Source organism: Priapulus caudatus, unplaced genomic scaffold (genome assembly GCF_000485595.1).
Source record: "Priapulus caudatus unplaced genomic scaffold, Priapulus_caudatus-5.0.1 Scaffold845, whole genome shotgun sequence".
NCBI classification, from domain to species: domain Eukaryota; kingdom Metazoa; phylum Priapulida; class Priapulimorpha; order Priapulimorphida; family Priapulidae; genus Priapulus; species Priapulus caudatus.
In genome coordinates this window covers 96,018-111,695 of record NW_014577906.1, presented here as the reverse complement: position 1 = coordinate 111,695, position 15,678 = coordinate 96,018, and the positions used below count along the sequence as shown (strand labels likewise).

At 42.3% G+C, this 15,678-nt stretch overlaps 2 protein-coding genes across 5 annotated transcripts in view; one reads left to right on the top strand and one right to left on the bottom strand.

The window, feature by feature from the left end:
* LOC106813932 (vesicle-trafficking protein SEC22a-like) overlaps window positions 1-4,909 on the top strand; it is a 6,502-nt gene extending 1,593 nt beyond the window's left edge. For 2 of the 3 annotated variants that reach the window (XM_014818175.1, XM_014818174.1), the window contains exons 2-7: window positions 1,695-1,899; window positions 2,632-2,795; window positions 3,052-3,243; window positions 3,501-3,622; window positions 3,931-3,999; window positions 4,251-4,909. In XM_014818175.1, the coding sequence (XP_014673661.1) occupies window positions 1,724-1,899; window positions 2,632-2,795; window positions 3,052-3,243; window positions 3,501-3,622; window positions 3,931-3,999; window positions 4,251-4,451 (924 nt within the window). In that variant the 5' untranslated portion in view covers window positions 1,695-1,723 and the 3' untranslated portion in view covers window positions 4,452-4,909. The remainder of the gene's footprint in view (window positions 1-1,694; window positions 1,900-2,631; window positions 2,796-3,051; window positions 3,244-3,500; window positions 3,623-3,930; window positions 4,000-4,250) is intronic. The other variant, XM_014818176.1, reaches the window with a different exon arrangement.
* A 2,572-nt stretch (window positions 4,910-7,481) lies between these two features.
* The window catches only part of LOC106813936 (exonuclease 3'-5' domain-containing protein 1-like), a 14,291-nt gene continuing 6,094 nt past the window's right edge, over window positions 7,482-15,678 (bottom strand). The window contains exons 2-5 of one of the 2 annotated variants that reach the window (XM_014818183.1): window positions 13,251-13,383; window positions 12,557-12,769; window positions 8,155-9,307; window positions 7,482-8,112 (exon numbers count right to left, since the gene is read on the bottom strand). In XM_014818183.1, the coding sequence (XP_014673669.1) occupies window positions 7,859-8,112; window positions 8,155-9,307; window positions 12,557-12,769; window positions 13,251-13,383 (1,753 nt within the window). In that variant the 3' untranslated portion in view covers window positions 7,482-7,858. Of the gene's footprint in view, window positions 9,308-12,556; window positions 12,770-13,250; window positions 13,384-15,678 lie in introns of both variants that reach the window. The other variant, XM_014818182.1, reaches the window with a different exon arrangement.

Here is a 15,678-nt window from a genome sequence, read left to right as displayed (position 1 = left end):
AGGGGACATAGACCCTCTCAGCGTAAATAAGTGTGCTAGTCAATAGTCATGCTTTTTGTGTATATATCCTTGGTAGTTATCCAATTTTATTAATTAAGAATTTTATTGTAAAAGTATGCTATGTATTGTATATGATGGATAATTGCCTAAATAAATAAATAAAAAAAAGTTAAAAAACAATGATTTTTCGCAAAAGAAATTGGTAGTTTGTCTAGATCATGACAAGATCTGAGGAGAGCAAAACTATACTACAGTGTGAGTGTAGCCGTAGGTTACTGTAGGATTTCCAGGTAATTTACTGCGGAGAGCAAGTAGTATCAGTGCGTAAATGGCGCGCGCAAATACCAAATATGCAGATACATTTGAGGGTACGCGGTATTCCTGTACCCATAGCACAGGAACATCACGGGAAATTCTTGCTCGTAGCAATGGTGAGAAACGGTGGGAAACGAGCGAGTAGTGTCGCTTAAACGCAGTTTTTTCCACACTTCCTGTGAACTCACATAATGTTACTCGGTCGAAATGAACAAACAACACCTTCAAGAACACCCCTGTCGATTTTAAAGGGGCTACACCCACATTGATGAAAATGACATAGGTCTCAATCTGGACATCATCTCTATCCTTGAACCCCTACTACTACTAGATCATTATTGTCATTCATTCAACTTCAAGTCATTACTTAGGCCGGTGGCTTACACCATCATGACCATGTATCTTGGCTCCCACTCTTGACTTTTACAAGAGACGATTCGTCGCGGATCTCCGGTTATCTACAATAAAGTCAACAAACCCACCGGCAACAACTAGTTTGTGTAGTGTTTTACGCATACACAGGGTTCGTAGCGGGTCTTCCAAAGTCTTATAAGTACTTATTTTGCTAAAAATAAAATAAGGGCCCTTATTAGTACTTATTTTTGGTGAAATCTTAGAAAAGTACTTAACAGTCCTTATTTTTTGCCAAAAGACCATTTTTCAACATTGTTTTATAAACTGTTCTCGACTTAGAGTAAGAATTGTGTTGTATATATAATACGAAATAATTAAATCTAATAAATAATATCTAATAATTTATATATCTAATATATATCTAATAATAAAGTTTTATTTTGGCCTCCAGAAAGGGTCTTATAAGTCCTTATTTCAACTTGTGTCTTACTACTAATCTATGAACCCTGATACAACTATAATAAGCTATGACACCTCCACATTCCCTTCGTGCTGCTACAGTGCTACACAGACTACACCGTATTTCCTGCAGAAGTGGCAGTGTAGAGTAAAGTATTGGGTTAAAATCTGTCAACTTAGCACCTTGTTACACCTATGCACAAATTGAAGAGCGATGTTGCGTATCGATGTTTCGTGTCCCAACACCGTATCTTCTCCCCAAAATCACTTCAGCCTTCAGGTGTCATAATGGCAGAAAACTAATTGATGCGTAGGTGTGAAGTTATTGCAGTAAAAATACCAAGTACGTAATTGCATTTTTACCTCACTATTTTACTCTAACCTAAAAGCCCTGCACCTCTGCAGGAAATTGAGTTCGTCAGAAGTCGACAAGTGGCGTAGTTTATTAGCTAGGTTGTGTGAATGATGGAACACACTATACCCTCCAATTTTATTTTATGTGTTTTTTTGGATCGAAATAATATTGTGGTTATTGCCTTTGCTTATTGTCTGTAGCTTTTTTTCAGCTAGGAGCAAGAGTCCCTCGACAGTCGGCATGATAGTGTATGCGTGCATAGCACGAATGGAAGACAGCCTGCCTCTATCTGCATCTACAGACAGCGATGACAGGCCTGAGCTCATTGACAGCCAGAGATGTGGAAAGCTTCTTCTCAGAAAAATTAACTTGTATCCAGACAGAATGACACTAGAAACCGATTGTCACCTGGTGCAGTAAGTATCTAGATTCTAGAGCTTTTGTGATTGTGTTTTATTGCATTCATGTGTCATGTTTTCCCCAGGAATTTTAGAAGACAGGCCAGGAAATCTGGCAGTTCATCCCCTGTTTGCTAATTGGACTCAATTAGGGCATGTCTATTAGGAAATTAAGGTATATTGGAGGATTTGTTGGATGATGCAGATCAGTTTCAGGTTTGAAGCCATGTTGGACCCAACATTCATTAAAGGCCTGGAGAGAAGCCTGACGTGCGTGGTTAGGCATCTACAAATATCTTTCCAGTGTTCTTTAGTTCGATCCCATCTCCGTTTGGTGCAATGCAATGTTCACTATTATTTTTCGTATTATTGATTTGGTTCAGTAGCAAAATGTCTTAATCGCTGTGTGCCATCCTGTTGGTATAGTTTAGTAACTTCTATTTTACAAAGATATTGGAATGTAATTGTGATTCGCAGAATCACCATGGCAACAACACACTGTATAGATTGAAATACTATACACAGCGCACCTGCTCTTGGTCTATATATGCTACAGTATGAACGCAAATGCAGAGCATGATTTGTGGTATAAAGTATAAACTAACAAGTAGTACTTGTAAATACATAGCTTGGCATTGTCGCAGTACACTGCCTGTGGCATTTGTACAAGTATGCATGGTGATTGATATTTGCTGTAATGTGCACTTTTAAATATTCACTTATTTTTTTATATATCCCCTTTCTTTGCAGTACGATTTCAACAATGAGCTTGTGTTTTCTTGCAATCACGAACAAGGAGTACCCACCTGTGCTTGCATTCTGCTTCCTAGATGAAATTCAGAAAGAGTTTATTGTCACGTACCCACCGGATAAAATCCAGAGAATCAGTCGTCCCTATACGCTTATTGACTTTGGTACGTTATTGCAAATGACAGTGAAAGTGTCAAAAAACACTGTCAAGTTGCATCCTAGTGACATTGTGGAAATACTTACATTAGTATGCTAGTGGTTATTAGTAATAAATTGACTAAAGGTAATTGTGAGAAATTTTGATAGATAAGTGGACTGTATGTTAATTCCCAGATGTAATTGTTTTTAGTCATGTGCGTTTTTAATATTATGTGCAATTATTTATTTAAATCACAAATGCTTATATCTTGTTATTTGCAGATGCAACGATTCATAGAGTGAAGCAACGGTATAACAATACACGCTCATTAGCAACTAGGGTTAACTTGAGTGACATGTCTACAGAGTTGAAACTTCGTCCCCCTTTTCAATTAACAGCAGACGATATCAGACCATACAGGAATGGTTCGCCCGGCACATACACGCAAAATGTGTCGCAAATTAAAACTCCCTGTAAGCAAATTTGTAGTTTTTTGTTATTAATTCGTAGAATTTAACGTCAATCAATTAATATTAGGTGACTTTTGATGATAGCTTATCTAAGCTTATCCTGAATTTGGTCTAAAAATGATCAATATTCTTACAAAACATCATTCGGTTATTTAGAGAAAGATATTCATGTATTACTTACTTCACTTTTCTTGACTGTAAGAATTTATTATTCTTATGGAGTGGAGTAGTATAACATTTCATGTTGAATGTTTGCACAGTTAGCTACCAGCACTTTAAGGCACTGAGCTTGTTTCATCGTGTGACGTTGGCTCTTCTGATTGCTTGCGGTTTCCTCAACTGGGTGAGGGGAGTCATGGCTCTGACAGACAGGGATACAAATGTAAGTAGGCTTGACAGATGAGCTAAGGTGTTGGTAGTTGTTGCAATTTTATTCATCATAAATCATTTTTCACAAGTGCTTATTGCCCTCTCTTTCCTAAAAAAGATCTGAAATCTTTGGACAATACAAAGATAAAATTGCATTACCAAAACTTCCGAGGGACTGCCGTTAACACTGGCTCAACTGCAACCATGTTAATGGCCATGAATTCGCTCATTAGCGGTTTCGTATAACAGATCTACAAAGATCATAACAATCCCTTCCCTGCCCCTGTTGTTTAGTTCTCTTCTGTTTGTTGCATGTTTCAGCCGTCTTACCATAGGGCATTCACTCATGGCCTTACCTTCATGTTCGCTGGGAGCTGCTTTTTGCATCAGGTACATATTTTTTTATCTGCATGAAAGTGACTTATAAAAACTGGAATGAGACACCATTCTAACCTAATACAGTATTAGCGAAATGGCAGGTAGATAAATGAAATCGTACAAGATAAGTTTACCTAGGAGTGAAATAGAGAGATCGGTATGCTTCCTATACCTCACTGTTTCTGTAATAATTAGACATACTTTCAATGACGACAGTGCGTATGACTTAAAAAATCGGAGGGTTGCTCTTTTTTATGCTGCAGATGTACCTTCTAATAAGTCCCACTCGATGGAGGATAGCTTTCGCAGTTAACTCGTTTGTGTGGGTGTGCGTCTGCAGTGTTATGGTGTCTGAGCTGAGGACAGTATTCCAACTCCTTCTCCATGTGACTGTAGCTGCCATAGGCAGTTTTGCAGTAATACAGAGGGCTCTGGTGCCAAAGTCGCCACATTACAACGTCTAGCATTTTACATAGTGGCGATCAGGTGTGTGTGTGTGTGATCCGGCCGCAAGATGTATATAGTCTAACTTGATAAAACATCAATTTTAATTTTATATTATCTATATATCAGGAGTAAATAATCTCTCTTTGAAATTGTTTACTCCTGAGATATATTGTAACAATAAATTTATCTTAATATTTGTATTGTGTATTTATCTTGTCCTTCAACTTTTATATAGTATATTCTGTCATTTTTATTAAGCTATGAGTTAGAGTGTGATATGATTGTATGATCATTGCCTAACATAATTAATTTTGCATTAAATGTGTTTGGCAGGTGTTCAGGGAATGGCTAAAAAAGATGTCGTGATTGAGTTTGTTATTTTATTTAACCAGTTTATCTCAATCTGCACATGTAATCTGATGTAATGTATCATGGCTCTGGATTAACATAATAAACATTTGCATTGACCAAGTCACGTAAAGTAGCAAACAGTATCAGTAGCCCACACAGCACTTTTCACATAACTTGCAAACATATCTACAATGCAACAGCTTTGTAATGCACTACAATGCAAAATTATCATATAAAAACGACGACATCATCATGATTTCATGTTGACGATTGGAGTGCCTTGCCCACTTACCATCAGTATATTTTTGTACACTTGTAGGGCTAAATATAACTCACTATATGCCAATAAAGTCTGTGCAGGTAGGACTGAAATCCTTAAAACCATTAAAAAAACTAACTAACATCTCATTTGTAAAACTTATATGAACCAAGTGAAAATGTAATCACTGCCGTATTATACAGCTTATGAGATGCATTATGCCAGTTCTTAAAAGGTAATCGGAAAAAGGGCCTGCATAACAGCACTTCCCATTTACCATGTATGTGCTCACCATGGACCACACCCTTGTTGTTTTTACTCCTAAAATGCCCCGTATTTCACAAGCCCTCCTCACTATCGGCATAGGTTAGTACACACGTATGCTATTCAACCGAAGCATATAATATACCGTACTGTAAGTAAAGTATCTTGTCTACAATACTATCCACTATGCCAACAGTGGCAGTTTTCGGAGACATCCGAGACAATGCGTCCCATAAACTGCATATATATATACAGTAAACATGAACACTATGCACAATGCACGATGTATATACATATATTTACACTACAAACTATATGTAGAACAAAATACAAAAACTACATGTAAAACAGCGTCAAAATTCAAAGCCCTGTGATCCTGGGGTCCATTGCCAGAAAAAAAGTTATTCTTAACATTAGTCTTATTATTAATTTTGACTCTGATGCTAGCCGCACACTATACGATTTTGCTCGGGCCGCAGTCGTAAGCCCTCGCATACCATACGCTCGGCAGCCGATCGATCGGGAGGCCCCCGCACACTGTACGACTCAAAGTCGGCGCTAACCATGGCGCTCTCGTGGCGTTCCAAGCGGATTTAGCGTGTACTAAGGGTAAGGAGTGTTTCCCCGCCATTTTGACCGAATGCGGTTCCCATGGCGCTGCTCTGTGATTGGTCAATTTTCTTCAGCGCTCGGCGGCGGGTCAGATGGCCACGCACACTATCCGAGTCGTGTCATATACCCTCGCACACTATACGACCCGCTCCGCTCCCGATTCAAACTTCGAATCGGCCCAAAATGACCTCCCGATCGCGTCCAACCAGTCGGTAGCCAGATGCAAGGCCTCCCGATCCAGACGTAAGCCTCCCGATCCCGCTCAGGTCGTATAGTGTGCGGCTAGCATTAGACCGTAGACAGGAACATTGTAAAGTTACGAGAATTAAAAATCCTAGCAAACTTCCTCTTAGCATTACGAGACCCTAGACCCTCTCGTAACTTAAAGACCAACATGAAAATAATACAATTACACAGATAATTGCAATTATAGTGACATCATATATTAAATGAGAGCCTCCGTGGCCCAGTGGTTAGGCCTCGTACACTGTCCACTGTAGGCTTGAGTTCAAACCCCAGCCGGGGCAGTGAATTTTCTCAAGGTGTAAAAACCTGGCTCTCAACATTGGAGACTGTGAATCTGTTGGCTCGTGATGACCACGTAAAATGCCGGCCTCCCGTCTTCCGTAATTCCTAGGCAATGGGGACGTAAAAGAACCATTTGAGGGCGCAACAAAAACCTCTGGCTGTGACCACCCTCCAGTGCCTTTCGGCTAAAAGGCTAATACACTGTTTATCCCAAGCTAGCGCACACCCCATGGCTAGCGTATAGCCGCAAGCTTATGGCAATGCAGCAACAAGATTCTCTGCCGGCCGTCTCAGCTGAGCTGTGCCGTCGATCAACAGGGACTTCTTTGCTAAGGACGCTTCCTTGCGTGCCAATGTAACGTCTCATGCGTAAGGCGTAGCGCTCGCAGTTTAATATATATATATATATATATATATATATTATTCTGTGTAATTCCCGTTTCGGGCTCTCCTAGGCAATTAACGCCTAAAACTTAAAACGTAAATAATAATAAAAAAAAAAAAAAATTAATATTAAAAAAAATTAATTTATTAATTTTAATTAGTAAAACGTGTTTTTTATGGTAAACACGTCAGAAACATTACTTATCTACCAATTATATAACAAAACAAACATAAGTGACGTATATTCTCTTGTTTTTGACATTTTGATAAGTCATGATGCCTGCGTCTTGTGTTGCTGTGCAGAATAAATTCATGAACGTGTCTTTTATTAATCAGATATTACTTACATGTGGTTCACAGGGTTGATAGTAGTAAGACACATGTTGAAGATAAGGACGTATAAGACCCTTTCTGGAGGCCAAAAATAAGACGTTTTTACGCATTTCTGATAGATCACCGACTATTAAAGTACACTAACAATTTTATATACACAATTGCACGCAATTTAATTATTCCGTATGTATATATATACAATTCTTACTTAAGTCGAGAAAAAATAAGGACTATTAGTACTTTCTAAGATTTCACCAAAAAATAAGTACTAATAAGGGCCTCCTTATTTTATTTTTGGCAAAATAAGTACTTATAAGACTGGAAGACCCGCTACGAACCCTGGTTCACCATCATAATATGCATAAATTGCTGTCATGTACAATAAATGTGTAAGCATTTGAGTTTTGTGATGAATTCTCAGCCAATCGGCAGCCTTGTGACAGAAAATTATTAAGTTCCCGCTATCCAAAGTTTCTCATAGCTGCGATGCATTTCTGTGTAGCATTAGTCGTAAGTGATATCGCAGCATTAACATTAGCTTTAACTTTACGATGTTTCTGACAACGGGCCCCTGAATCACATTGCACCATCTACGTAAATGGACAGCGAGATGCGTACGGTTGACGATTTTGCTTTGACGGTCAGCTTGACTTGATGGTCAGTTTGCTTTGACGGTAGAAGACGACCGCTCATCTAGTCGCCTTCGCCTCGAAGCGCTTTCAGCACCTTCAACACGGCCGCCTCCTGTTCGGTTTCTCCCGCTTGCCGATCGGCTTCCGCACCACTCGTTGGCAACGCCCCCGGGGATGCGGCTGGGGCCAGCCTGGCTTGCCCAGGAGGGGAAGACAGCGCCACAGGCAATGCCCCCGTGGACGCATCTTGAGTTAGCTTGGCTTGCCCAGGAGAGGAGGCCTGCGCTCTAGGCGACGATGCACCCCGCGACACACCTCCGGGGCTCCGTCGCGGAGTCGGCGCACCCCGCGACACACCTCCGGGGCTCCGTCGCGGAGTCGGCGCACCCCGCGACACACCTCCGGGGCTCCGTCGCGGAGTCGGCGCTTCCTGCCTCTGCGCGCCACCCTGCTCCCTGTTCACCTCCAGCGGAGGCATGCCGGCCGGCCGGAAGACGACCTTGGCATCTGACGGGTCAGTGTGGACAGGATCGCGCCGACCGGCGGCCTGCGCTTGACCGGAGGCGGCGGATTCGCCGTCGCCGGCGCGGCAGTGCCAGATGTCTCGACTAAAGAAGACGCCCGGCTCGTTGATGCAGCTCACGTTCTCCGCAAAGCCGTCGAGCGTCGGTGGCGCCCTCCGGTGGCCAGCACTGCGGCGACGGCGTGCGATCACGTTCAGCTCAGCGAGAGCGTCGGGCACGCGGTGTGCGTGTTGCACGCGCCGCGCCACGTCGTCCGCCGGCGCATCGCGCATATCCGCGAGAAACACGTTGACGCCAAACATAAAGTCCTCGAGCATCGCTTCCATCATCGCCGCGCGCAGGTCGAGCAGGTAGACGACGTCCTTGACGAGCCGGTCCGTCGCGTCCACCGCCAGGGGGCGCCGCTCCCACTGCGCCTCGTCGCGGTCGGCATACTGCTGCCGCACGCGTGCGTAGTTCAGCCGCTCGTCGGTGAGGCCCAGATGGTGCTTCAGGCAGTCGGGGAGGCTGTCAACGTAACGCGGGAGGTCGCCGGCGTGGCGGGCGCGGTAGATGATCGCGGCGGCGACCTGCGTGTCGAACACGTTGCGCGGCGATGTCGCGTACACGTGGTGCAGCACGTCGGACATCGCCCGGCAGTCGTGCACCACCTTGCTCGGTGTGGGGCTCTCGAGGACGTCGCGCAGCCCGCGCTCGAACGCCTCGCGGCCGAGCGAGACGATGTCGTACAGGTAGACGGCGCGGCCCGTCGCGACCTGCACCCAGCACAGCTTGCCGACGCGGCTCAACGACTTGCCCTCGATCGCGAGGCCGATCACACTCTGCTTGCGAATGTGCTCGATCGATTGTAAGAATTCGTCATCGACCTGATCGATGATGAGGATCTTCACGGGCCGGCCGAACTTCAGTGTGACCGCGGGTGCACGTTGCTCTTCCTCGGAACTGTCGGTGGGCAGTGCGCTGTCGTGGGAGACCCTCAGCTCAGCCTAGATGACAAGTAATGACAAGATAATGCTATTCCCTGGTTGAAATCATAACATAGTGGCTGCCTATTGCTAACTGTGACCGAGATGCACGTGCTGTGTAAGTATGTGACAAGTGATTTCCGTGCCTATATTACCCCACGTCCACAAAGACTCATACACACTATCACTCATCTATTATTATTAGTTGGGTACCGTGAAATTTTTTGTACCGCGGTATACCGGGATTTCAAGAACAGGTCAGAGGAATATAACTCGAAGGTCAAAGACTTGTGGCGGGCTTTAGTGAAACGCGCTCATGATCGATCGCGCCCCGTTCTCCCATCAAAGGCACCGCTGCCGCGCTCATAGAAAAACGCCTGGCAGTCGGCGTGTCGCGTTATTTTGTAATCTGCTATATCTTGTAATTCCTTTGGAACAAACATGAGCGAGAGTAGGAGTGTCGTACAGCTAGAACCAGTCTGAAGTAATGAAGTATGCACAAATAAAACAGCGCAGACTATCTACTAGGCATATAGAATAGGTGCTGGAGATACGCGAATATAGCGTGAATGGTGTCGATCGACGGAGATGAATTTATAAAGCTATGCAATGACGAGGAAGTGAAACAAGAGCCGCAGAGCGTCTGGGCTCATCTGAGGTCTGTTGCTACGGTTATAAACGTAACATTTAAGTTGTGCGTAGTGACACCTTTGTTAGGTGCAGATATGCAGATACGCAGTTGCGTACACATCATTTCAGCAACCTTCTGCATTCTGCATACCTCCCAAATCCCATTTGTAGATGTAAATCGCGTGCCTGAAACTCCTGTTTTATGGTGCATTGTGACCCTAGCGCTAACCCTAACCCTATTTTTTTTAAATGATTTGTTGTTATTAAATTATTGTAAATAAATCATGTAAATATTTGCATTAATTGGGAAAAAATAGTTAAATGGATAAAGATAGAAAAATACAGAAAACAGGTAAATAATAAAAAATCAGATGGGATTCGATGGTGGCTATCGCGTTCGGCTATCCGGGCTTATTGTGTTTCTAGATTATGGATGTGCCATGAATATGACAACACTGTGATGTCATTGAGGCAGTTCCGGAATCCATGTTTAACCCTCCTCTTGAGGGTCCAAAGGTTATCAGACACTTAGTCTACACACGTCATTGGAAAGCAGATTTCATGGTCCTTTCAATAAAGTGATAAAAATGGTAGGTCAGCGCTGAAACAAAAAAGTTTCCCACTCTGTCCATTAGGCCATGTCCTCAGAAAATGTCTGATATCTGACCTTTCCCCCACTGCCCTTTGACCTGTGACCTCCAATTTCGCACTGGTGATGGGTTTCCTGCCCATCACACTATACACCGAATATTAAGAGCATAGGTTGAGCCGTTAAGATTTGTGCCGCAATTCCAATATTCCCTCCTATACCTTGAGTTAAGGGGGAAATATTCCCCCTCCGTTTACACATCTTGACCTTTGACCCTTGACCCCCAAATTTGTCATCCCGAGTCTTTTTTACGACCCCCCCCCCCCCCGACGTCCCGAATATCGTGACCGTACGTCGAGCGGTTAAGATTTGTGCCCAATTGTTGACGGACGGACGCACGATCATGCGATTCTACAAGCTGCATCTGACTGTGTCAGATAAGCTAATAAAATTGATACATAAAAATAGCTAAAAAAATCCGGTACACCACTACACCACAAAAAGTACCGCGGTACGTACCGGCACAGGTCACGTACCGCGGTATACCGGTATACCGGTATACCGGTATACCGGTATACCGGTAATACCGCGCACCTCTGATTATTATTACTATATAAACTATGTCCACCCAAGATGTGTAAGAACTATTGCTATTACCGCAAGCTATTGTAGTGTTCATCTAAGCCATTTCTACAATACATATTCGGGCAAGTGTTTTATGGTATCTAGTCACCAATGGTGTGACATTGGATCACCCTTTCAGATCACAACATTTTTCTAAAACATATGAAGAGTTCAGGCGCAAAAACCGATAAACGCCATTGCCGAAAATATTGACTTAAGTGTACCACAAAATAGCTTACACCATTCTCCATCTGAAGGTAAAATCCATTTCTTTGCAAATACCGCTATATCCTTCGCATTTCACAGTTGAATATAACGTTTTACTGCAAGCCGACATGCCCCATGCTCTTTTTTTAGCAACAGCCGATAACTCCATCTGACCAATCAGCGCATCAGATTTAGCTTACGTCATCCAACATGGCAGCGCCTTCGCTCGCTTGACATTGCGTTGAGGCCGATTTTAGAGCACAAATCGTTGACTTTAAGCGTGCATAATGAATAATTTTGATATTAGTGAGCCTGTTGTGCTCTCACCTACTGGGCACAAAAAGAGTCACTGTCCTTACGAATCAGTGCGGTCTGTGAGCAAGAAAGGTAGACAGTGCGCTCGGAAAAGTCCCATCTATTGCTTGTGTACATAATGTACAGGGTATGTGTGTGGCCACTACTGTCTCGGAAAACGAACTGACTCGTTTGTTTAATCTCCTGTATTCGACAACTGATAAGGTGAAACAAGATGCCATACTGTTATCCTACATGGATATCAAAAAAGTTCAGCGTAGGAGGCAGAAAGTTCAGGATCCTGCCATTCTGCAATTAATCAGTATTTTGGGCCTAGCTGGCACCATAGGATTTGTCTTTATCAAGGATATAGCCATTTGGATTTATCTGTTTTTGCTGACAAATTTGTTCAAAGTTATCAAAATTCCGTTTTTCTAATAAATTCACATTTTTTCAATTGTGACCTTCGTTTTGATTGCTCATAAAGATGTGATTGCAACCTACATCAGTAGGATGATTATTTCATGAAAAGCTCCACAGAAATACTTGATTTACAAAAAAACGAAAAAATGGCTTTATCTGTTTTTGCGCCTGAACTCGTCATATACACAGCTGCAAAAGCTACAGCTGTGAAATTGGTTTTCTATTGCAAACAATTCAAAACATTGCATGTGCATTGCAAGAGTGTGGTGGAACAATTTTATTTCTAGGGTCTCAGAATAAGACCACTTTCTCTAGTATGAATATTTCCATTTTGGTACAGTCATTACTTAATTTATGCTGAGTTGCAGCAGCAGATACTTAAAACTGAGAAGCACGCATTATTCGCTACTAAACCCAGACTGGCTACTATACTGTAAAAAAGATTATATCATAAATACGTAGTCTGTAACATAACTAATACACGTTTTCATTTTAATGCTTACCTTGGATTTTGCCAATCCATATGCACTGCCTCTAACCTGATTTTGGGAGACATCAACTAAATTCTTCAGGTGTCTTGGCTGCGTGTGTTTTATCATTACTGATTTCTGCCTGCCAGTCACATTGTCTCCAAGATGGGATTTCACAGTACCAGCACTAACCATTTCAATGTTCTGTATTTCATGCTGGTAAAAATTGCGCAGTCCATGAACTGGCTGTGTGGGGAAACATAAACAACTGTTAACGCTCAGCCCTGTATGACATCAAAAGCATAAATACCAATACAGTATTACTACTATATATTGTCTTTGCACTACATACAAGCAGGAGTCTATCAATTCTATCATATCTATTGATAGACTCCTGATACAAGCGTAGTCCACATAGCCATCCCAAAGGTCACTAAACTGTTTATTACAGTTACTTTATGCATGTTCATATTATATGTTCTAAAGAAGTGCTTGTGTATACAAAAATCTTATCTCATTGAAAATACAAGTCTATAAAACCAGGAAGCTACTACATGCAGTACAGATCTAGATTTATGATAACACGTGTGAATTTAATTACTATATTACATTTGTTACTGATGTCTAACATGACTTCTAAGCTAAAGTAATACCATCAACACTTACTACATGTCTAGCTTCTCATAAAACAACATAAACACGTAAACATATAATGGTTTTAACATACCTTTCCAGTTTCTGTCGTGACATCAGAAAGGGTTAGACACATATCCAAAAGATTGACACTATGGCAAGTGCCAGTGAACTGCCCGTCACTTGCTTCGATCTTCAATTTGCACCCTACCCACTTCTCTATGTTCCTGAAATCAATAGTTATACATTGATGCTTCAGACTGATCATGTCCTTACAATAATAATTAATTCTAAAAGATGGAACTAATCAAATCCTAAGCGAACTAGCTGTATGATTAGTAAACTGTGTTCTCGTTCACTAGTTAACCCTTTGAGCATTATACCAAGCTGACATCTTTTGTCAACGATTAGGTCTGCAGGTAACGCCCAAGGGGGGGGGGGAGTCCTGCAACACCTTCAATCAAACGTTTTATTCTTTAGATCGGCAAGAAACACCCACCAATCATTTATTAGTCTAGGGTTAAAAATGCAGACGTGTGTGAACATGACTGTTCATAGCTACATTGAAGGTGATCTGATTCACTTTGCTCCCACAATGATGCTAATGCAGGGGTAGAAATTAACTTTTGAATAAGGGAGTCCAACAGACTCCCTGCCCTCAAAAAGAGGGAGTCCACAGTCTGAAGTTCAAAAGTAAAGATATTAACAATAATGTGTGCTTATTTTGAAGATTCATGCGGTTGTACGTCTGCCAAATTGTCTTTGGACATTTGTTGGAAAAATACGGCAATTCCGCGAGGCCGTGCTCTGGAACGAACTAGTTACTATTAGTATAGCAGAATGTTCAGGGAGTCACACGGACTACTGCATATGTCAAATCAGGGAGTCTGACAGAAAATCAAGGAGTATTTGATTCCAGACTCGCATTAATTTCGCACCCTGCTAATGTATCATACATATACTATGTAGCATGTGCTGCCTTGAGCTTGTTACATACGACATTTGTGCTTGGGAAAACTTTACAGTTTCAGTTTAATCATCTCACTTGGAATTGATAAAACAATTTGAGAAAAGAAACATGAAGTTGAGAAATTTAAAATGGTATAGCCTTACAGATAAAGCTATAACACAGTCAGCACAATGTTAGTAGTATAATTAGGGGCTAGGCAGTTCATGCCAAAATTATTTGTTTAAATAATGAAAATATACAGCATTAAAAATGAGGTCAAATGACATGATTGTTATGTTGGCAAAAGTCTTAATCCCAATTAGTTAGAGTGTCTTATCAATTCCTAGGACCAAGGCATGGCTGTTCATGAGCTTGGTTCATATGGACCACAGAACATGAAATCGCTAATTTGCAGAACAACTTGCAACTTATAATTACCATATATACGAATGTTTACATGCTATGTGTGAATTGCAAGTTACCTGCATAAGTCATTTGAATAATGGTTTAGTCAAATTAAACTAGTGCTGTGCCTATTGCATTGTGTATGGCTCTACTCATAATTTCATTGAGTTTCATAATTAAAACAAGAGCCGCAGAGCATCTGGGTTCATCTGAGGTCTGTTGCTACGGTTATAAACGTAACATTTAAGTCGTGCGTAGTGACACCTTTGTTAGGCGCAGATATGCAGTTGTGTACATGCACATCATTTCAGCAACCTTCTGCATTCTGCATACCTCCCAAATCCCAGTGGTTGATACAAATCGCGTGCCTGAAACTCCTGTTTTATGGTGCATTGTGACCCTAACCCTAAAGCCCCGGTCACAACGAGCCCACGACGCATTTGTGCAATGACACGACAGAACATTTGGGCAAATCGTGGGTCATCGGCGGTCGTCGCAAGACAGTCCTACGAAATTTTGAGCATCGTGGCATCGACTTGCCGTCGTGAGGCAAAATTGAACATGCACCATTTTCGTTGCACGATTTTTTGTGGTATCTATGTCTTCTGGTTGTCGTGAGTCTGTCCTACAACAGTCTTACGACAGTCTTGCGACTGTCGTGCGATAAATATCTTGTCGTGAGTACCAGAAGAATTTTTTTTTAGTCAAACAATCTTACGACTATCGCACGACTGTCTTACAACTGTCTCACGGCTGTCGCAGGACAGTCGTGAGACAGTTGCAAGATATTTATTATATATTATATTTCGTAAGAGTCTCGCACAACATTGCAAGTCTGTCGTGCGTTAGTCTTGCGTTAGTCTTGCAACATATTTTCGTTTTTGAGGGGTATATAGCTCGGGCGAATGAACGCTTGGAATTAAAAACTACCTGTCGGCGCTGAAAGAGGATGGCTATTCCACCTGAGCGACTACGCGTAGCCCTGTTGAGGGGGCGTCTGGAGGAACTCCAGCACGAGCATAATATAGTGCTGTTGGCGTTGATCCGGGCCCGGGAGCAGCGCAGGAACCGGCGAAACCCCCGACGTTGGTGGGTTCGGCCGTGGATCGAGCGGCGCCTGATGTTTGGCCAGTATAGTACTCTGATGCAATAGTTGTAGCGGGAATCT